General features: G+C 43.9%; 2 protein-coding genes across 2 annotated transcripts in view; both read left to right on the top strand.

Annotated features, from left to right (window-relative positions):
* The window catches only part of LOC8029797 (vitellogenin-6-like), a 32,338-nt gene extending 29,877 nt beyond the window's left edge, over positions 1 to 2,461 (top strand). The window contains 3 exon segments of the mRNA XM_029970560.3: positions 212 to 369; positions 1,232 to 1,468; positions 2,063 to 2,461. Coding sequence (XP_029826420.2) covers positions 212 to 369; positions 1,232 to 1,468; positions 2,063 to 2,221 — 554 coding nt within the window. The 3' untranslated portion in view covers positions 2,222 to 2,461.
* A 4,749-nt stretch (positions 2,462 to 7,210) lies between these two features.
* LOC8040862 (vitellogenin-4-like) overlaps positions 7,211 to 23,623 on the top strand; it is a 53,568-nt gene continuing 37,155 nt past the window's right edge. Inside the window, exons 1-7 of the mRNA XM_029970558.2 lie at positions 7,211 to 7,259; positions 9,389 to 9,531; positions 13,898 to 14,032; positions 14,765 to 14,902; positions 18,486 to 18,656; positions 21,178 to 21,320; positions 22,042 to 22,225. Of these exons, the coding sequence (XP_029826418.2) occupies positions 7,211 to 7,259; positions 9,389 to 9,531; positions 13,898 to 14,032; positions 14,765 to 14,902; positions 18,486 to 18,656; positions 21,178 to 21,320; positions 22,042 to 22,225 (963 nt within the window). The remainder of the gene's footprint in view (positions 7,260 to 9,388; positions 9,532 to 13,897; positions 14,033 to 14,764; positions 14,903 to 18,485; positions 18,657 to 21,177; positions 21,321 to 22,041; positions 22,226 to 23,623) is intronic.

Genomic DNA, 23,623 nt, shown 5'->3' with positions numbered 1-23,623 from the left:
TTCCCATAATCTAAATCGAGCGAAATAAGTTTTGAACCACAGTTATCTTCAAACCTCGAAAGAAAGCCTCTCCACAAGAGATTGCCCGCCACCAATGATCCTCTTTATATCTCCATCAGATGGTGAACGTTCATTCGGGAGTTTAGGGTACGCATATTTTAACTCTCTATTGACTCGTCTACAACCGACTTTCCATTTTTTTTACCAATAGAGCATTGCGATCTTCAAGGGAAGAGTGTCCGAACCTTCGACAACGTCGTCGTGAACCTTCCCGAGACTGACTGCTTCAAGGTGGTTGCCAAGGACTGCTCTCCCAACAAGAGGTTCACGGTCCTGGCACGAGCTACCGGAAACGCCGCACTCCCCAAGGTATAACCCTTCAATTCGATCTAAGAAAATAGTGAAAACTCGATCTGGCCTTCTTCGAAACCGTAACGACTAATTTTAGAAGGAAGCAAAACTTGCGATCAAGAAGTTTCGGAAAACACCCCTACGCGGCTCGGGTGCGCAAAAACCTGATCGGCATGCAAGGACAATTGGTTAGCGGTGAAAGTGATTCCTTTAACCGAATTAATCACACGTGCCTCATAATTTTCACGCTATTGCGGACAGTTGGCTATAGCTAGCTGTCATTAAATAATCTACGCTTCACACTACCGACACCTTCTTTCTAAGAATCATCTTTCCCGTGAAGGGTCATCCGAAATCAGAGGAAAGGCGTTTCCGTCCTTCAGAAATTCTCAAACAGTTCGCTATGGAGCAAACCGATATCGCATGAGCCTACTTAGACCACATCTAAAGCTCAACGTGTCAATGCGCTAAGCAAAGCCTACTTAGTGGCTTTAGCTAGTTGAAGACTTTGGCTTCCTATGCGGTGAAAGGGTGTCCTCGTCTCGACGCGTCATCTGCACTCATGGACAACCTATGTGAAACTTTTTGCATCAGGAATTGCTGTCCTTACGTAAACATTGATGTGTACCGCTCGGGTTCGGATTTCGGTTTGTCATCTTACTTTACTCTTCTTTTTTTACGTAAAAGCAAATAAGTGTCGGTCAGCCCTTGTCCTCAGTTGCTCCTTTGCTCCTCTTCATTGTTAAAGATATTGTTGATGTGGTTGTTTAGGTTGTGGTGGTTTTCTTGTTTTTGTCAATACAAAATTTCAAACTTACATCGTTGCCGAATCATCAAGACAGAGTTATTCAAAACCCCTCTCTTTATGACGCTATCACAGGCGTTGAAGGCCTTCATCCAGTTCACCAAGGTCGAACTCCTGCCAATTTCCGCTGATTCCGGACTGGTGCTCCGCATCGACGGCAAAAGGGTTGAACTGACGCCGGGAGTACCTTACAGCCACACTGCGCACGATGTCGAGCTCTTCACGGTCACGCAGCACAACAAGTACTTCGAAGTGATGTCGCAGCCTTACGGGGTCTTCATAGGCTTCGACGGGAACGTGCTCTTTGTGCAGGTGAGGAAACGAGAACAATACCTCGCATCGGTGGTAGAATTCATCACGCTCATTGACCTTCTTGTTTGATCGTTCCTTGTAATAAGCATCATGTCGAGTACCTCGAAGGTGCATTACACAAAAGTGTTTCACGTAAAGAGCACAGCAGATATTATTAAGACTATGTTGATTCTACATTAGATAACATAACCAGGTCATTATCACTTGATGATTGAGATTCCAAGCCCCCCTCGGCCAGAAAAATAAATCAGTGACCACAACATGTTGCAGGACCTTCATTCGATAATCAACTATAGTCAAGGATAACTCTAAGAGAGCCGAGTATATCATTATCGCTCGTTGGCCAATCAGATTGCGGCATTAGCTGATAAAAATGCCAAGCAACGAATCAGGACGCGAGAAGCGTGGACACAATAAGACACGCTTTTCGTTTCTTCAGCTGTCAGCGAGTAGAGCTGCTTTTAATATTGCACGTTACGTATTTATTTCACACTGAAAAGTGAAGGTTACCGCGGATATACCTTTCTGAGCTTACCACAGGAATCAGAGCCCATGGTCTCAAGGTACCCCACGTTCTTGTCTCTATGCCTTCAGACCGCCAACTTCTACCGCGGCAAGCTGTGCGGGCTTTGCGGCGACTACAACTATGACCGGCAGCACGAGCTTCTGGGCCCCAACCTCCACCACTACAACGACACCCTGGAGTTCGCCAAGAGCTACGTCGTTCCCGAGTCCGACTGTACCGCGCCCTGAGCACCGTCTGGCGTCAACATCGTCGTTCAACCTTATTTCTGCCGTTCCTTGCGTGCCGGCATTTTCATTCATTATTAGCGAGGTGATATGACAGTGTGAGTGTCACGTCAGGACTGTAGTTTCTAGAATAATGGCAACGCCACGAGAGCCTCGGGACAACGGGGTGACGGCGTGTGTGAACATTTTCATTGCCATAAGCGCTTGTTCGACTTGAAAAAAAAACACGAATAAATACATGAAGCAGAAAATTGTTGTCTTTGGTTCTTGTTCGACAAAAGATAACATATTGTATACCCAGGTCTAACGGGAAAGTCAAAAGCCGGTAGTACGAAGGCGTTTAAAATTTGGCGAATCAACTCAAGATTGTGACTGTGGTACGCCGATCTCTAAAGGACTTAGTTATGAAAGCCTTCAAAATAACACGCCCGCCGGAATCATACATGTTATTGTCGAAAAGAGAGTTGGGGCACAGCGGAAATTTTGGTTAACTGCTTCACGTAATATTTATTTTCCCCATTTTTCTATAAAAATGCAACTGAGGAATAATATACGGATACTTAAAAGGATAAAACATCGAGGACAGGGACGTCCCCATCCTCGATGTTTTATGCTTTCAAGTATTGTTCTCTTCACCAACACGCTCGTTGTTAATTATTAGGAATAATATGCTTATTTATTGCAGGATTTTTTTTCTGCTTTGAGAAAGATTAAAAAAACAAATGAAATATTAGTTTTGAAACTTGTCACGGCCTGTCACGGTCAGTTGAGGAATAAATATTGACTCAGGCACACTTAAGCATATTTGAGAAGGGAAGAAGTGATCAAACTAACTTCCTACAATATTTAGTTGTATGGGGAGCTAGAGCACCTAAATCACGTCTTCTTTTTAATGTTTTCTTTAAATTAAAAAAATAGGCAAAACCTGAACTGCTTTCATGTGCAAGATATTTCGGGAAAAGGCTGAACATAGCAAAAATAGGTGGCAGTATTTTCGTGGGAAAGCCCAAAAAAGGTTTTTCTTTATTTTAAGATAAACCCTGAAGCCTGGCTGAAAGTTTGGTTGCGTTGTGTGCTACCAGAGAAACCGAAACGAGACGAATGACTAAGTTACCGGGGCATATGTTCATAGCGCAAAACGTGCCAAGCAATGCATGAAGTAGCTTTGCGAAGCAATCATTGGTCATGGTTGTCTCGGTGTCCCCGTTGCAGTATTTGCGGTTGTTATGAATGCATCCTACACTAGTGTAGGATGCATTGTCTTAAAACGTGACTCACTGAACGCACGTATTCACAAAGGGAGGTCACCAGAATTCAGCGTTCGTATAGACATGGAAGTGATATATGAATGCCTGTGTGCACCACCGCGAAACACTTCGCCTGACGCCATCTGCTACTTGTAGCAGACAGATGAAGATGATGACGGGCATGAAAAATAAATGCGATAGAATGTAAGAAAAGGGTTTTAGAGTGCAGCTCTTAGGAGCCCGTTTCCGGCTTGAGCGGCGTCGGCGTCGCCATCGGCGTAACCAAAGTCACCCCAAGGTCACGTGACCCCGAGGCCACGTGACCCCCGAAGGTCACGTAACCCCTTCCAAGGTCCCATCAAGGTCACGTGACCCCCAAGGTGACCCCCCAAGGTTACGTGACCCCCCCCAAGGTCACGTGGCCCCCTGAGGTCACGTGACCCCCCCCCCCCGAAGTCACGTGACACCCTTCCCCCCCGAGGTCACGTGACCCCGTCCTCCCGAGGTCAGGTGACCCCCCCGGAGCATACTAAAGAATGAGGGAATGAGAAGGAGAAGGAGGAGGAGGAGGAGGAATATACCCTCCCCTCACTACCCTTCCCTCCTCCTCCTCAAGAGCTGCGCTCCAATTCGGCGTTACAGGGAGTTGTAAGCGGCTTTTACTTTTTTTTTTAACCAAACAAAAGATGGTGGCTGTTGTTTTCAAACTTATTTTCTGTATTTTTTGTCTTGTTACACAACAAAATGGCGCAGCCGACAACACTTAAGTTTAAATCACTGCAATATGTGGCTGTTTCAAATAAAGCTGGTGACTGGGAAAGTGTTCGGTGTAGTAAACATCAGCTGTTAAATGAAGCAACGGTTGTTCTGCTGCTGACCGTAAGCACGAGAGATTTGGTTCATTATCTTCTTGGCAAGTCAAGCCAAAGCGTCAAACCTATTTTTGGCAAGGCGAAGGTCAAGATAAACCTAAGCCTTCCGATTATCAAGTGTTCATCCTGGAACTAGAGGGTGCAAGGCCGGAGTGCCTTCACTCTTGAGAAACAAGGCGCACTTGGCTCATCAAAAACCGTGGGCTGCCACAGGAACACAAGATTCATTAGTTGCAAGTGCTGAGGACAATCGCTGGAGCGGTGCAAGCGGCCAACGAGCTCTGCTTTGTGATGGTAAAGTCCCGCTCCTTTGATGCTAGTTCTAGCCAGTCCCAACTGCACAATTAAATTCGAAGAGTGCGCACGTGGACCAAACCACTAGAAGGAAAACGAGGATCAGGTTAAGATCTTGGGACTTTCTCGGTGGAATAACCATGACATGGTGCTAGCTGCGAGTACTCTCCAATAAACGTGAATTGTGGCAGGAGAAAAGAGACAAGTTAATATCCTATTTCGTTAAAAAGAGGGTTCAAGCGTGGAATCAAGCGAGACACTACAAGTATGGAGGAAGTCACGAGCAGCAGTATGTTCTCGAGAAAAGGAGGCTTCTACAAGTCTAGGTGACAACACGCACAACAGCTAAGGAAAAGTTCAAACGTGTGCAGAAACAGTTGAAAAAAAGCGTGTTGGTTAATAGATACAAAACTTGAAAGTATAAAACAGAGAGGACGAGGACGGGAACAGGACATATTTCATTTAGCAACAACATAGAATGGCACAACGATAAAACCGCCCCCCGTCCTCGTCCTCTCTGTTTTATACTTTCAAGTTTTGTGTGCAGAAACCGCGTTCGGATTTGCCCTCGCAGATCAGTGGCGAAATTTGTCGTAACTGTTCGGTGCTTCGAAATTTTTTTTTTCTCTCAACAAAATGCTATATCAAGAGATCGAAGCGACCGCTCACAATCTTTTATGGTCTGTGAAAATATAAATGACTATCCTCAGCAAATTTTAATTGGAGTTGGTCATGGGACGGCATCATTGTAAACTGCCACAAGCTCGCCTGCACACTCACTGTAATTACGGCAGAATGATTCTCCAAACCTAGAGGAGGCACGTCTGACAAGCGTGTAAATATGAGTGCTATGGGACATTTTGATGCTCTAACACAGCAGTTCTCAAATTTGGCCATCAAGAACTCCCAGACGAACTGGAAGGCCATTCCGGAACCCCAAATGCATACTTCAACAGAAATTGTAAAACATAATCTAAAAAAAAAAAACGGACATAAAAAAGAAGGCACAGGCGCCACTCACAACTATTGTTAAAAAGTGCAGAAAAAAATGGAATACATATCTCGTCACCTTCATCCCAACCACGCACACGCATGGCCAGGGGATGCACGCTTGATCTCCCATCCACGAGAACTTATAAAAACATCTTATCTCAGCGTTATACAGTGCAATAGATGTGTCACGCATCGTGTGCCCCTCTTTTTGATGAAGTACGCATCCATTCATTCGCGCTTTTAGGCCCTTGCCCTTGTCCCGAAGCGTACTTCAACAAAAAGAGGTGCACTCAATGCGTAAATAACATACCTATTGCAGTGTATAATGCTGAGATAATATTTTTTTTAAAGATTTTGTGAATGAGAGATAAGGCGTGTATTCCCCGGCCAAGCGGATGCATGGAATTCATGAAGGTGCAGATATGCTTTCCTTTCCGAGCCTGTGCGTGCGTCTTCCTCCTTATATTTCTTGTTGTTTGCGCATTGCACCATGCTTCATAACGTTCACCAAATATCCCAAGTACAAGTTCTTTAACGGGAGTCTTGTGCAATGGCGTAGGAAAGGTATATTTAGCGAGCTTTTTTCACTTGGCGAGAGCCCTTATGAAGGTCCTCGAAGGCTTCTGGACGTCCGCGAACCAAAGTTTGAGAACCACTGCCCTAACTAAACGCCATTAATAGCGACTAAAATCGGTTTTACAAAACAACAAGGAAGCATTTCCCATCTTACACAATAAAAGACAAAAATACACTACCTGACCACATTGTTTATATAAATTACACTCATATGTTGGCAGCAGATACTAGCGTTTTTATATATATATATATATATAAACACTCATATTAGATAACAGTGCTTTAGTATTGTGCTTATGGCTTATTCATTCGTTTTAATAAAAATATATAGAACCACATTATTCTGTATTATTACTTGCAAGTTATCAAGAAAAAAAAAAAGATGATGATGATGGTTCTTTTTTATTCGACCCTCACCCAGATCCGAATCAGCATCCCAGCAGCAAGAAGAGGGGTTATCAACGAAACCACTCTTGAAAATAAGAGATCACATTTCTTTCTCTGTTACACTCTGGAAGCTGACCTTGCAGCCGCAGAACCCCCCTAACGTGCCCCACACTGGCCGTCCTTGTGTGTACACTCAAACTGACACCCAAGCCCGTCTTCACAATCAAGAAAACGGATAGACTACTGCGAAAATTCCCTGGCTTGCGAGCAGAAGCAAAAACCTCAAGCTCTCGCAGAATCTGCTATTTTGAGGCGAAGAGAGTGAGAGGGGGAAGTGGTGAAAAGCACCCTCTCGCGTGATATGTCGGCCTGTTATCACTATAAACTTAAAAACGAAACAAGAAAAAAGAAATCCACGGCATAAAAATGTGTGGTTCTCTTTCTTGTTTTCCCTTTTTTCTCGTAGCGTAACCAGCACGCTCTTATTTGTCGAGCGAGAAAAAACCTTTCCTCGTCCAAGGGCCCACGTAGATCCAGCCATATTTAAGCTGATGCAAAGAAGGCTGATGATTCAGTGTTAACTTGTGAGGGATGGGAACAAGTTGCTAGAGACGCGCATCGTCATGATAGCCCCTTACGTTTTGCCCGTTCTGTTCATTGCCGTCGCCACTGGTGAGTTGGAATCCTACGAAAACCCCGCTGGACGTTTTCTTACATCACTCGCTTGCACGAGACAACCTGAAAAAGACTTCATACTCAAAAACATTTCTGAACATGGCTAAGTTCCTTTTCTTTTTTCTTTTTTTATTGCTTTGCATGCGTACACATAGGCTCTGTATGTTTCCTGTTGCCCTGGCCTGCGTGTAACAACTTTTAGTCACGCTTGAGCGCAAGGTTTTCGCAAACGTTCCAACGCCTATGCACATTTTGTGTTGAAATCCCGACACTTCTGGACTTACTTAACCTCTTGAATACTAAGTCAGCGACACCTTAACAAACGTAGGGTGCGGACCGTTATGTTCACTCCTCCTGCCTTGTGATTCCTTCTTCCGCGTTTTTACCGGCCACCGCCGCAAACTTATTGGCTGCGGGGGAATGGCAAGATGTCAGGGGATTCACCACGCTCTGCGTTTCTTAGATTGTCAGTGACTTTTGAGCGACTGTGGTCGGCCGGAGGGTGTGCCGCTTGTATTCAGGCTGGTTTTTTTAGCACGCCGTTTGCTGCGATGGGGTGAGGTCTCGAAATGTGTTTATGGCTTGCATGGACGTCACTTTAGTGACAGTTGTTTTTGAGTGGGGGGGAGCAAATCAGACACCCCCCCCCCCCCCCCTTCAGGGCCGGGGCGGTGCACTTGGTATCCCTTGGGCACTGCCAGCCAGTGTTTGCCCTGCCCAGTGGTGGCTGTTTCAGGGTAACAGGGGGGGGGGGGGGGGGGGGAAGAAACACATGCCCTGCCCCCCCCCCCCCCCACTTTCAGAACTGGGGGGGCAAGCGCCCCCCTTGCCCCCCCCCCTTTCCCGGTTGGTACGCACATGTTTAGCGGCAATTGTTGTGGCGTTGTTGCCAAGGACGCGCCTTCTGCAACCTACACTTCGCACTGAAGCATTAATTTTTTTCGACAAACGGAGGTAGGAATGACCACCAGCATGCTACAATAACGACAGGCGGGATTCAAGTACAATACGCTTGGAAGGGTACCGGATTGATGCCCGATTTTTTTGTTTTATGTCAAGATGTAGAGAACTCACGATGCAGCCGTTTCTGTGAGATTTTCCAGAAGTTCACTTCGATTGAAATATATGGTGCGCCCTGTTTTATCTACCTGCTCACTTAGGGCACTAGCCGACGTTCTTCTTTGCGTCATATAATACGGCAGCAGATTTGCTCTCAAAAATTGTTTGTCTGCTCTACGTAGGCACCTCGGCAGTCTGCTTAGGAAATGTGGTATAAAAAGACTTTTGGTGTGTTCTTTTCCTGGATCTCTAGATTCATCAAAAAGAAATAATCTTGTTTTGTGGTGCGGCAGCGGAAAAGAAATAAAAATAAATCGGTACAAAGCTAGGTTTTTTTCTTTTCTTTTTTGCAAATCTGTAGATTTTTTTATGGGGGGGGGGGGGGGGGGGGGGGGGGGACGCTACACAAAGAAGGAGCAAAAAATCTCGTGTGCTGCCAGGCGCAGAAGAGGAGCGCGAGAGAGTGTCAGGCGATCCCATCTTGAGTTTTATCAGAGGCTTTAATCACGTTTAGGGCGATGCTACTCTTGTAACACCCGTCACGCCACAAGAAAGAAAAAAACGTTTTTGAGCTTTTAGATTATTGTAACCACACACCATTCAGCCGAAAAGCGCCATGCCAACGAACCGTCTTTGTCCTCAAATGTCCTGAAAGGCAACCGAAAATATTCACTACAACGCGGGATGATGAGTTTGTTGACTTTTACAAATGCGTTTCGGAATGGCAAGGACTTCTCTTGTTTATGTGTCTTACCTAAACGTACATATTTCTAATAAAGTATATGTCGCTATTTCAATTATTTTACTACGCAAGAAGACATAATGCACATAAAATGCACGAACACAATGTCTCTAAAAAGCTCATTCTATGATGGCCCATCGTCGGACTTCATGAAATGGGATTTTCAAATTTTTAGGTAGTTTGGATCAATCAATATCTTTATAAAAACACCAAACATCATTGCGGCAGGAAAGAAATCAGCGGAAACAAGGTAAAGATCCAACTGACACGCCATTTCGCGTTACACACGAATACAGCGAGGGTATGCTTCTCTGGAAACATGCAGGCTATGAGGTGGGCAAGGACTACGTCTACAACTACCATGGGAAGCTGCAGGTTCAGAACCCAGAGCAGCCCCTGCAGTCATCGGGATTCGCATTTCGCAGCAAGGTCGTCGCCCAGCCCAGGCCCGACCACACCCACTTCAAGGTAAAGCCTGCTTTGAGGGTGAAGAAGCGCGTGCACGGTCATTTCGCTTACAAACCCCGCAGTGTAGTTAGTAGGCGTTAACGAAAAAAAAGTAACAAAATACGTTACTTGTTACTTGCACAAAAAAAGACAACCTACAAGCTACGCTATTTTAATATAGAAAAAAACACGTGACCATTACCATTAAAGGGACACTGACAGGGTATTTATGCTCGCCGAGGTTTTTAGTTTTACGTGACATGTGAGAGCCCAACTACCCAAAACAGAATTTGCGGCTCTAAATTCGGTCTCTTTCTGCCCGAAAACCGCCGATAAAGAACTGGCCGGTTTGAGTCGCGCTCACTCTCTTTTCCGTGATCACGGGCCATTTTCTAAGGTATCGACGCGACCATCAAATTTAATCAACGTCGTGAGTCATTGAAGGCACACAGTCAATATTTAAAAAAAAAAAAATATGAAACCCATTTTGGTGGCTTCCAAAAAGCTGCAAATACGTTGATTGAAAAAAAGGTAGCACAGACACCCGGAAGCATTCTGCGCGTTCACTGCATAATTCTCAACATGGCGTCGTTTCACGTATCGTGGGACTAGCGGATGGCAGCGGACGACGGACGTTGGACTTCTACTTCAGAACTGTCATTCACGGTACCGGCGAATGCTGTCTTCCCTCAAAAGAGAAATTTTAAACTGATCAAAAGAATTGATATTCATCCCGTACGACACGCCCGACCAGCAAGCCGATTGCACGAAGACGTCGCCGAGCCGTCGTCCCTTCTCGTAGCTGAAGACATCGCTCGCTCAAACGTCAAGCACGAAGTGGGTACTTCGAGGTGAATACGCACGCGTACGGTTTCTTTACGAGGTGCGAATGTGGCCTATGTGTGGTGCTGCCCGACTTCGAGCCGGGAGTGCATGTATTGAAACGAAAACATACAGCCTACCCATCGCATTACTACGCATGATGGAGTCCCTTCAGTAGCTCAGTGGAAAGGCTTCACATGCAGAGGGCACGGCTTTGATCCCTGGTGTGGGTGTGCCTTTTCTTTTTTCTTTTTTTTGTCAAGCATGTTGCGATGTTTACATTTCTTTTTTTTACAATTATCACTGAAAAAAAAAACTGTTGTGGACGATACGTCGCTGAACTAAATGGTGAGGCATTCCATTTTTGGACACCTGTGAACTCAATGTAGTCACCAGGGTTGGGCAGAAATACTCAAAAATGTATTTGGAAATATAAATACTGGTATACATTAAAATAGTAGCTAAAATACTGATACTGAGATATATTTGTAAAAGCGTATCGCGATACGTATCAGAAATACATTTTAAAAACAGGCAAAAAGTATTTGGAAATACAAATACAGGAATACATTTTAGGGAGGGCAGAAATACAAATACAGAAATACTGATACTGCAATACATTTTTAAAATTTGTTTGAGATGCCAAATGAGATGAAGCTTGAAGTTGAAGGTTGAAGTTTTTGATCCTGAAATTAATTTACCGTAGGCTTGGCACTTTGCCTTGAAGGTAGTGATTTCGGACGACGAGGAGTCTTCAGTGGGCTCAAAAAAACGTTCCATCAAGGACTGACCGCGGTCCCTTCCCTCACATCCTGTCTGTCTGATGAGGGATGCGAAGAGACTTCGACCTCTAAATAAATTATATGTCATCCTAAATCACTACACCACTGTTCACTAAGGACGCCCCTGTCAACATTTATCACATGACGTCACGGTGGAATGAACTGGCATTCTTTATCTGTAGGTGTGGCCTTGAACATTAAACTTTAGCACGCTGCCGTATGAAAGGACAGTACGTACTTTCGTTGTAGGTTACCTCGTTGAAGATCCAGCAGGCAGTGTCATTTGGATTTTTCGAGAATAGTGGACTACCCCAAGCAACCTGGAACACCTGTCTTACCTTCTCTTACGGTTCAAAAAACGATACGGTGGCATCCCTGTTGTAAAAGTCTTTCCTGTCGGCCCTCTGCCACCGACGCATGGATTGCAGTTCTCAAGTTTGGTCTTACATAGTCCAAATAGAGACTTCGTGGATTGCGACCTGATATTGCCGGCACAAGTGCGAGCCCTCCGAGAAATAGCGAGCTCGAGACGAGTCGCAGGTGTACGAAGTCTGGGTCGGCACAGCGAGGCCACGTCTGGCCTCCTTCCTAAGTTTCGGATCACCAGAGCAACGGGTTACTTTCACGTCGGCTGATGACGTACCTTTACGCCGTGCAATATTACGGGCGCAGTCGCAGGCGCATTCGAATATGGGTAGAACTTCACTGCGCCAGGCTCTTGTTGCAACAGGCTGTGACTCAGCTTTGCTGGCCGGGTGTACTGCGTACGCTAAGGCAAGAGAGACGGTTAGCAGCGGGCATTGGATGTCAGCAAATAATAACTCAAGAAATTCCTACCTAAGGACCTGCGGCAGAAGATGCTCTGACTCCACTCCTGGCACGACACCTAGTTCGAGTCCCCGACTACGCAACACTTCTCAGGAGGGAGAAGAGGACGCATAGGAAAATAGTTTGGAGAATCGGAAGGAACCTTGGTCCGTATGGTAACAATTCCCCAGCTCCTTCTTGGCCCTGGTGCCCTCAGAAGTAAAATAAAAATGCGTTGGATTTTCTTTCCGGGCCCCGGGGGGGGCCCGGAAAGGGAGAGTATTTCTCAAGAAATGTAACGAAATACATTTCACCCTGATTGTATTGCAATACAAAGGAGCATTCAAAATGTATTCCGATACAGGAATACAGATACTGGCGAAAAAAATGTATCGCGATACAGAAATACAGATACGAAATGTATTTCTGAAATACTATCGCGATACATTTGTATCGCGATACTGCCCAACCCTGGTAGTCACTTTCCACAACATGCAAGGAGCATATGAATCGGGTAGCGTCCGCTTTCCGAGCTTCGCGTAACTGTTCTACAGGAATTGCAGCCAGCCATTGATCCCGATCCGTTATCTTTCGGAAACTTGTGCACTCTGGCGCACAATATGCCACTTTCAGATGCAGGACATGTGTGAGGCAACTCTTCACGCAACACCTTGGGAGTATTCTTTTCGGAGCCGATCACGGGTATTCACCACGGCACTTGGGCACTGACTACTAATTGCCAACGCTTAAATGTACAAAACAACTCATATTGAAGTACAGAACAGCGAGCGGAACAAACATAACTACAAAGGAGTCGCACGGCGAACGAACGCATTTCGTCTGCTACGTGCGGAAAAAAAAAAAAAAAACCCGCACGGTCGGGTGTAGCCATGTTACTTCCGCCACTCACTCTATCCTCTCCACTACTTCGTGCGGTGCGGGAGTTTCGGTTTCGAGCAGTTGCGTTTTTTGGCTTTATTAAAAAATACGTGAATCTGTAGCAAAATATTAATTGGGTAGTGTTCCGAGACCATAATGAATCGCCTGACAAGAAAGTAAAACAATTTTGGGGGGCGTCAGTGTCACTTTAAAAAGAAACGCGCTTTACTTTTTTTATTTATGAATGAAGCATTTTATACATGGGTTGCATGTGACGTCATTTAAAGAGCGCTCCGATGACCCCCAGAGAAAAAGGGAAAAGGAGCTTCCCTCTTATCAGGATCCTCTTTTGTGCCTCCTGGATTTGCACAGACGTCGCAATTCTCCTTCCAGAAGATTACAGAAGATTAACCCGTCACTCAAAATTCTTACAAAAGGAGCTTCCCTCTCCTCCTCTTACATGGTGGTCAAAAGTATGCGATGAGACGTCAGTGCAACCCATGTATTTCTTCGACGAGTTTTTTTAAGTTTCGGTTTGCAATCGGAGCTCATCTGGGCAACGACGGCACCGCGCCCCGTGGAGAAATAGTGCAACCAGCTTCTGCTGCGTTGAGCGAGGACAGCGCAGCAGAAGTTTGTTGCACTGTTTCTCCACGGGGCGCGGTGCCGTCGGGGCCGAGATGCGCTCCAATTGCAAGTCGAAACTGAAAAACCCGTCGAATTTGTGCGGTTTTTCAGAAAGCCGTAAAATGCTGCGCGTGCCTTCTATCGTTTTGCAATTTGTTGATTTAGTGTTTTTCGATGATGCTGAGCAATTTTCTAATCGAAATCATGCCCTTAAACACAATATTAAAAAAAATTATTTGCACAAAACTAATTGACAATCTGATTATCCCGGACGTTAATAATTTTTCTAAGTAGGCCCCTGGCCCGGGACCAAAACGACACAAGCCTTTTTTTGTTGCAACGCGTAGTTTTCGTAATATCAATTTTGTCCACTTTTCGTGAAACACCCTGTATATTGTTTTCTGATAAAACTGTTCTTTTCGCATCTACTATAGTGGTATGGGAATGACGGCTTCGCCTTATGTTTACAGGTGATCGATTTTGAGGTGGACAGCTTCAACGGCGATCACATTCACCTTAGTGACCACGAGTTCCACTACCACTCCACGGATAAGCTAAAGCAGTTCATCGAGAGGCCATTTGCTGCCAAGTTTTCCCAAGGAAAGGTGGGCTAAACTCTAACTCCATGATTATTTAGAAACATCTCGTTCCAGATGAAACGGGTCAAGGGACCGACCATTTCAATATCAGCGTAGCGTTTACTCTGAAAACGGACCGATGCATTGCACGATGAACTGCGATTAGGAGACATGCACAACTTTGTTCATGCCCTAGCTCCTCCGGCCTTGGCGTTCAATCACTGTTACTCCAAATCATTCGATTCGAAAAATTATTGTTAAAGCACACAAAAAAAGTCATTCTATTGAGCTGGGGAAAATTACTGTAGTAAGCAGAATTAAATACACGTCTTAAGATTCGCAAGTATATACTTTGAAGGCAGAAGACTGCAGAATATTGTCGAAACCTTTAACTTCAATTTAATATAAATATACAGACCACTTCTCACCCAAATGTTTTGAAAGCGCGGAACGCTAAAGACATGGCATCTTTACATTCATTTATTGTGAACAAAAGCCCGAGACGTCGATGTGTTCCATAAACTTTCTAGCTGTCAAGTGTCTTCATGGCGCTTTCCGAGATTTCATTTCTACGTTGTACAGCAGTAGGACCACTTTGCTCAAGAATCGTTTATATTTAACTTAGTTTTGAGGCGTCATCGCCCTTTTGACGATGTTTGCATGGTTCTCATTGTTAAATTTTGGACCATGATTATTGGATCCTACACCTTAGTTGCGATACATTGTAGAATGGAATCTAACCAATATCTTCGCGTGCAGCTCGTTATGGCAGAGATTGGCAAGAACGAGCCTAAGTGGTCCATGAACCTCAAGAAGGGTGTCGTCAGCGTCTTCCAGGTGGATTTGATAAAGGGTCGTCACGACAATCCACACGCCAAGCAGTTCTACGTGAAGGAGGTACGTGTATGAAACCCTAACACAAAAAAACGTTATAAGCACCTCAAAGTAGGCCTTTCTTTGATATTTTTCTGCAGCGCGCAAGAGCTTCACAACTGCTTCTCACCATCTAGCTCAATTTCAAAAGTTTTATACTGAACCATTAGTCGTATCGTTGCAAACGCTTTTTGCCTATGAAGGGCAAAAAATGTGAACATGGTTGCGATAATTAAGCTTCAGAATGCCCACCTTATGCACAGTATATTCAGCTATTGGAATGAGTGTTCGTTCTAAAGCTACCAACATGAGTCTAGACAATTTCCTCAGCTGTATCTTGAGAGTTTAAATTATCCTGTACTATAATTAGAGGACGAGAAAGTAATCAAATTGTCCTCTAGAAACTGAAGGAGAAGCAAAAGCGTGTGTCCGGACTGTGGACAGAGGACTGTGGCTCCTGAGGTCTAAACGTAGTTTTCTATGGCGCAGGCGACAGCCGGAACCCAAAACCGGCTCAACAAATCACTTTTTTTTTTTTCAGATACCTGCCGTGCCAGTAGTGTTGTAGAAGAAAGAAAAAAATTTAAAAAAAAACAGCATTACAGAAACGTGTTGGGCAATGGGAACACAACATTGACCACATGCAAATATGTGCATACCCAAGAAAAGTGACACACAAAAGGAAAACACTATAAGATCACAGAAAGTCACGGAAGTTGGGATAATTTTTTTAAAGAAATTATATCATTGTTTATAGTGTTTACAATTTCGAAGAGTAAAACGTTTCAAATACTTAGTGTTAAAAATTTGTTCTTAAATAAGTCGTAGATTAACAAGTATTATTTTACTTTTAAAGGATGATCAAACTTAGGGGGTAGGTGGGAGATGAAAGACATAAGGGGGCATTTATACCAGTTTGGCCAAAATCAATATTAGTAATAAAAAAAATTAAAGCCGTTTACAAATCCCTGTAATGCCGAATTAGAGCGCAGCTCTTGAGGAGGAGGAGGGGAAGGTACGAAGAGAGGGCTATGCCCCTCCTCCTCTCCTACTTGCACCCATTTAGGGGATACTTTTCCGCTAAATTTAGCGGAAAAAATTTCCCGCTAAATATAGAGGGGATATTTTTCACTAGATTTAGCGGGAAAAATATTCCGCTAGATTTAGCGAAGCAATTTTTCCGCTAAAATTAGCCGAGAAGTTTTTCTGCTAAATTTAGCGGGGAAAATGTTCCCCTAGGTTTAGCGGGGAAATTTTTCCGCTAAATGTATCGGGAATTTTTTCCGCTAAATATAGCGGGGAAAATGTTCCGCTGAATTTAGCGGAGAAGTCTCCGCTACATCTAGCGGGGACAATTTTCCGTTAGATTTAGCGGGGAACATTATTCGCTAAAATTAGCGGGGAAAATGTTACGCTAAATTTAGAGGGGAAATTTTTACGCTAGATTTAGCGGGAAAAATTGTTTGCTAGATTTAGCGGGAAATTTTTCCGCTAAATTTAGCGGGGAAATTTACCCATCATGCACCTCGCGGTTACGCCGACGCCGACGGCGACTGTGACGCCGACGCCCCTCAAGCCGGAAACGGGCGTTTAAGAGCCGCGCTCTAGAAATCTTAGGCGCAGCGTTTTTCTTCTAGTTTCTATGTTTTCCTAAACTAAGCTGCTCTTCATTTGCGTCACACTTGCAAAATGAATCTAATTTTTTAGACAAAAACGAGAAGACCTATTTTGTGTTTTTCTATTTTGCCACTAAGATATTTTTGTAATGGGTCCCACGAAACAAACTTATAACTTAGAATTCGCCAAACATAACTTAAATAAGTAGCTTGTCATTGTTTGTGAGGTGCTTGCTTTAAATATTTTGAAGGAAGTTGAACGTCATGCTCGCCTCACTGACGATTTGATTGACGTGTGCTTCCCCAGAACAGGTACTGGAGAACAATACACCTAAATATTCACCTTCAGACTTCTCAGGGACTAGGTCGTTGTTAAGAAGAAATCAAGGAGAGAAGCGTTTCTGACCTCAAGAAAAGCATAAAAAAACACTATTTGTTTAACATAAAAACCCAGTCCCCAAAAAGTACACCAGTGCTCCATGTTTCCGAAGTCGGATTCCTGACAGTGTGCGTCCTGTAGCACATTGCACAACTGTAGCACATTGCAGAATACCAAAAGTGTGAACAATATAAAAAAGAACGATTAACAGCAGACTAATCAAATGCAATGCATGAGACAGCGACCCACTTGAAACCAGGGAGATTAAAATTCCATCCAATAATGATTACGTCATGATAAAAATTCGAAATCATGTCGCCAATGGCAGCTAGTGACCCGCTATCATCAGAAGGTGGCCGGTAGAACATTCGAATTGTGATATTAGTAGTTGCCGTCAGCTACATTCTCCACCATAGTTGCGAATTTTTAGCATAACTGCTTCTTCGTCAATAAGGAACGATCAGCTGACACGAGTTGGACTTGCCAAGCATTTTCTCAGCCAGCTGAACAAAGTCAACGACGTTACTGAATTTTTTGACGTCTAAATAATTATGGTATGGAAATTTACCCAAGAACTAACGTTTGCCTAGATTTAAAAGGGAGCAGTGAAATGGTCAAGCTTCTGTTTACTTATTCTTATTGTGCAAAAGAAAGACTGGCCTTAAGGATAATTTGCAATTCTGCACTGAACCTCGCCAGAAAGTTTGAGAACAAGCATTAAAGGAGCGATGCAACAATTTTTGTACTTGACGCAAATACCCTTTAAAACGGATCCCTGACGTTAATGACCTATGAAACACGCGGTCGTTTTTCACCCCACGCAATAAAAGTCCCAGAAAAAAATTAAAGAAAAAAAAAATGAAAGCCGTTTACAAATCCCTGTAACGCCGAATTGGAGCGCAGCTCTTGAGGAGGAGTAGGGAAGGGTACTGAGGGGGGCACGTCCCCTGCGGGTAGTCACGTGACCCCGGGGGGGGGTCATGTGATCTCGGGGGAGGGGGGTCACGTGACCTCGGGGGGGGGGGGGGGGGGGGTCACGTGACCACACCGAGGTCGCGACGCCGCTCAAGCTGGAAACGGGCCCCTAAGAGCTGCGCTCTAAAACGAGAAGTGTTCACCCCCTCAACTCGTAGCCAGAACAAGCGGCCACGTGATCTGGAGCCGATTGTATGCCGCCAGTGTTGATCATAGCCACGCGCTAGGGTTGGCAAAGCGCAGGACACGCGCTGAGTTCCAGACATTGTTATGGCTCGGCTGTTGTCGTCGTTGCAGCGATTGGACACAGGTCACTACCCGAATGCTTCTCGAGCTAGCAATTATCACGAGCCCAAGTCGAGTGCCCACGCAATGCTCGGGTCCAATCTATGAACCGCATTCAAATATCGTCACTTGCGTGTGCTGCGATCCCCACGTTACGTCATCAAATTTTGCAAAGGAGAGATTGAATGAAAATGATCCCTTTTGTCCTTGAAATTACACCGCGACAAAGGAGTTTCTTGGCCAGTGGCGTTGCGTGTGAGTATCCTTGAGTCCCAGGTGTGCCAGTAAGCTCGTGTCAAGTGAAAAACATTCCAATTTTATATCGTTGCACTGCTCCTTTAAATATTTGCAGGAGAGTCCTCAGGGAAACTGCGACACACTCTACATTGTCGGCGAGAAAGATGGACTTAAAGATGGACTTACGGTCACCAAGATCAAAAATCTCCAGAAGTGCGACGAGGAGATCTACACCTTCGGAAGGATTAGGGGCCACGGGTGTGTTAACTGCGAGGCCATGGAAAACGTAAGTACTATTGTCCGTGGTAGTACTAAAAAGCACGAATGATACGCTTGGTTAGCTTTAAACGCTGAGCCTTTTAACGGCGATGTCGATAACAAAACATTACAGTCTACATCCATCAAAAATTAAATGAATATAATTATTTAATGTCTTTAGCCGAACGATGTGATAATAATATTACTACCAATAATGGAGTTTCTTTCCTTCAATATTACATGTCGGCGACAAAAAAAAAAGAGCTGTATACACAGTTTGAAGTATCCGTGACAACCTGCAATGCACAGCGATGGTCGCGTAGCAGGAAATAAAATATGAGTAAAACGCGATACATATAAAAAATTCACAGTAACAAATTCAGCAGATATCAAACACAAAGCGAGCAAATACAACTAATAATCATAAGCATCCATAAAACAATGATCGAATTTCTTTTGCTGATGTTTCGTTTAAATCCAAATGATAAGGTTCATAACAATTTAGTAAATGAGGGATACTGCCACGCGCGTCGCCGAGCGAGCGCGTGCGTGGCCGAGTGGTTACCGTGCTTGGCATTCCTGCGGAAGGCCCGGGTTAAATTCCTGGAAGCGACGTATCATTTATTTGATCTTTCAATTTAGCGTTATCGTAAGTTTGAGAACCTTGTCGTCTGATTGAGGTACGAACGTTCTACGCCGAATGTTCCTGAAACTTACGTGGGTACATAAGGGACTCCGCATGGCGAGCCGGGGGAGTCTCACTCTTGCGCTTGATCGTGCTACTCCACCAACCTTCGGAGCCTGCGACGCTACCTCTGTATTTTCGTTTTCGGCACAAGTTCGCCAGATGAAACGTTTAGTTTCTGTTCATTCGTCTCCTCATCATCGGCCATTCGTGACAATATTGTATATTAGAGCATGTGTGCCATAATTTTCTCTGTTCGTTACCACGTCTTCACACCTGACACCACAGGAAAAAGATTGATACGTTTTTCAGAGAAGACCGAAGGTTATTAGAAAGTTTGTATTCCTAGTGACCGCTCCGTGTAGGTTAGTGCTAAGTTGGTACTCATACGAAGTATTTCGTGACAATATTGTATTTTAGATCAAGTGTGTCATAATTTGCTTTTTTCGTGACCACCTCCTTATAGCTGGCTCTACGGGATAGAGATTGATTCTTTTTTCAGAAACGACCAAAGGTAATTAGAAAGTTTGTATTCCTAGTGATCGCTCCGTTTAGGCCGGTATTAAGTTTGTACTAATACAAAGTAGCAACTTTTATGATGCGCAACTTTTTTAATTGGTCTAATGTATGAGACTGAAATGGATATTGCCTATGGCCCTTGCAGCTTGTTTTTGAAACAGGAGTGCCATTTCAGGATTCGTTGAAGTGGATATGCTCCAAACTAAATCGCAATAATTTAGGTGGGAACAGAACAAGGATTTATAAACTATAACTTAATGAAGGTATAAGATCCAAGAAATTTTGAAAACTTTTTGATAATTTAGTTTATGTGATTATCTCATGAAATAATATAGAAAAACGACGCCTAGAACATTGAAAGAGTTTTAAATACAGATCATGGTTGAGTTTAAGCTCAGGTTTTTCGCGAGGGTGAACATATTATATTAGGGACGAAGGAACACGGATTTGATTTTTCGATGTTCATTTAAAGTAAATTAAATCTATTCGAATTTACAACCCAGAAAGAGGCCTGTCTGCTTTGTGAGATAATAAATAAGCATTTACTGCAAAAAAAGAAAAAAAAAACTACACTTATGTTATACTTTCCGAATTTTGCTTCTGAATTAACATGGATATCATAATTTACGTATTTAGGAAAGTAAAAAAGAATCGAATATTAGACCCAAGCGGGACCGATAGGAGCGCTCCGATCGCTTCATGGTGACGTAGAAACCAGTATCACGGGGCAGGGAAGGTATTTCTTCCGCTTTGCTTTGCTTCGGTTGTGTGTTAAGGCATAGCAGCAGAAACGGTTCGCTAAGTGTATTTGGTTTTTGCTATGATGCAAATCGTACGTATGAAGAAACCGAAGAATAAATCTGAAGGCTCCGAGCGAAACGATCGGACGTCTTGTGTAGGTTACGATGAAATCCTACGATAGCGTCATGGCCGCCAACACCGCTCCGGTACTTCGCCGTGGAAACCAACGAGAGTATTTATATCTGCACTTCCCGCGATTCCCGACTTCAAGCAGCAAAAAAAATGAAATACGTACTCGAAACTGCAATTATCGTTATAGTCAGGTTTTCTTATGCGTTTTGTTGCTTTCACAAGCCTAAAGCTTCTGAAAAATACTTAACTACACACATTCACACAGTTCCCAGTTCTAACATTCATACCTTCGTTAATATTTCCTTCTTTACTTATAATTGGTTGGTGTCTGAAACCTTTATGAATAAAACAGACAAACGAACTGCATATACGTTGTGTTGTCTGGCACATAATACTGCAGTAATGCCTCTCGCACACTAGGTGTGGGACATGTAAACCCGGACAGTACACTTCTGTCTTCCTAAATTTGCAGCACCCCGGCTTAGCTACTTCTCAAATCAAGTACAGGCTGGATGGAACACCAGAGCACTACGTCATCAATCATGCCGACGCCACTTCGGACACCGAAATCAAGCCCTTCGGCACCGGTGGAAAAATCATTCGAGTGCAAATTAAGTAAGACTCCGTTGCACTTTTATATTTTAAAAAAAAAAGTGACATACTTGGTTAAGAGCTTTTTGTTTAGACAAAATACGTTACGTTTTGTGCCTCTGGTGACATGTGTATTCAAATAACAAAATTTTACAGAGTTCTGAACTCCGTTATATTCCACATTTTTAGGTTAATTATATCTGGAAGTAATAATAGGATTAAAATCTGGGGGCTCACTCTGGGCATAAAAATAACACAAGGCGGTGCTTTTTGGTTCGTCTTTTTATAACTTGAATTTCTTTTTACGCACAGTGCTGCAGAGCTTAACTATTACATCGCTGTGCAATCACCTCTTACTGGCCTATTTGGAGGCACCTCGGTTGATGAACATGTCAAGGACAAAACAAACCAAAGTTGAGATTTATAGGAAATACGCAGGGAAGATCCTATTTTTTTAAATGCGTTTTTTGTTAAAAAAAAAATATTTTGTCACGAAACATGTTAAGCATATTATCGCCTCAGGTTCTGAGGCGCGTAAACAAATAATAACAAAGCACGAACGTGGAAGGGGCTCGTAGGAAGCAAGAATCAGTTTCCCCAAGAGCCTTAGTTCATTCACTGCTAAAGAAGCTAAGTTCCTTAGCGAAACGTCGGTGTACAGGAGATTTCGTTTTTATAAACTGCTTCAATTTATCCATAAATCTCTTTATATCACACGAACAATCAAAATCCTTCATTCCTGCAGTCGTACCTTGGATCTGGAGGAGGTTCACGACGCCAATACCGACACCCAGCTTCCAGAGGACATTGAAAAGGTGGAGCATCTTTGGCTGTCGTTCCCAGAGTCTGGCGATGCCGAGAGCCTCGAAGACCTAAAGAAGGTCAACCACCCCGTCATCGACTTCGATCTCACGAACGACAAGGAGAAAGTGAGTGCTAACCTTTGCATATATGACAGCCCATCGAACTAACAAGACACTTGGATTCCAACGCACCTTTATAGTCCCTGATGGCTTAACAGACGCGGGGTGTGGTTAAGCCCCAAGCATCTTATTATTGTTCAGCAGCAAATGAGATTCCGGCGTTAGTCTATAAGAATACAAAAGGACCAGTCGCGAAGCAAGACGTGTGATAGGCGCCGCTTTGCATTTCTCGAAATGATTATAATCTTTATAAAGAATCAAGTCTTTCATGAACGTTTCCGTGTGAGACGAGTGTGTAATTCACAGGGTGCCTCCCGCAGGAACGCTGGGTGAAACAAGTAACAAGTAGGGTGTCTGATTTTTGTTTCGGACTGGATAAGAGTGACAATAAGAGTACGTCGAACAAAGTCGAACAGCTTAACAGACACATTTTATGGCGAGGAAGAAAGTGATGCGTTACTGTAAACACCGTTGCGATGACCCCAAAAATGCATTACGTTCATTTGAGTCTGGAGCACATATTATGCGCCGATTGTTCACCTTTCATTGCCTTCGACAGATGGCCTCATGACTGATTGTGATCTTATTAGATCGCGAAATGTATACATGCGTCGCTAGATGGCGTCGTTAGTAAAACGATGTGACAAACAAAACCATTCCAACTGTTCAGGATGCCGTCAATGAACCTATGTCACATCAAGACCACACCAAGCGGCGAAACCTCGTACTGCGGTTAGCAATCGGAAAGGGAGATGCGGTACCTCTCCTACCCGGAACGCCTTTTTTGCACGTCGTGAGGGCGCTGTCACGTGACAACAGGGATCACGTGACTACCGGCGTGTCCCCTCGCCTTCTCAAAACAAAACATGATTCCTGTTTTTATTTTGATCGTGTTCGTCCTCCTCTCTGGCGTTTCTTCCTTCCTGCTTTTGGTTTATTTTTTGTGGCCTTTCTGCTCGTGCACTTGTTTTTGTTTCTTTTTTGTTTGTTCTGGAGGGGCGGATGGAGCGACTTTTGCGAAACAAAACCAAGTTGGTGGAGTCGCGCGTACAATGTCGGATAACGACGAAGAAGCCGTGCTCCGGAAGTACTTGGAAAATCTTGACAAGAAACAGCATTTGTAGTAAAACAAACCCCGAAAAAAGATCCCCAATTCAGGGAATAATAAACACTGTATGTGTCTAGACGAATGCTTTCTTGAAAGTCAACGCCCGATGTTCTCGATCGCATAGTCATACATTGGACTACAAGGTCACCGCACGGTTACAACACAACAGCAAACAAAATAAGCGAAAGGCACAAGTGAAAGCACAAGTAGAAAAATAAATTTAAAGACTGTACTCATTAGCGTGCGGCATGTCACTGGTGGATGGATGGATGGATATTAATGGCAATACCCTTTGT

This window comes from Ixodes scapularis, unplaced genomic scaffold, assembly GCF_016920785.2.
Source record: "Ixodes scapularis isolate PalLabHiFi unplaced genomic scaffold, ASM1692078v2 PGA_scaffold12__126_contigs__length_90152505, whole genome shotgun sequence".
Taxonomy (NCBI): domain Eukaryota; kingdom Metazoa; phylum Arthropoda; class Arachnida; order Ixodida; family Ixodidae; genus Ixodes; species Ixodes scapularis.
This window is presented reverse-complemented; position numbering and strand designations above follow the sequence as displayed.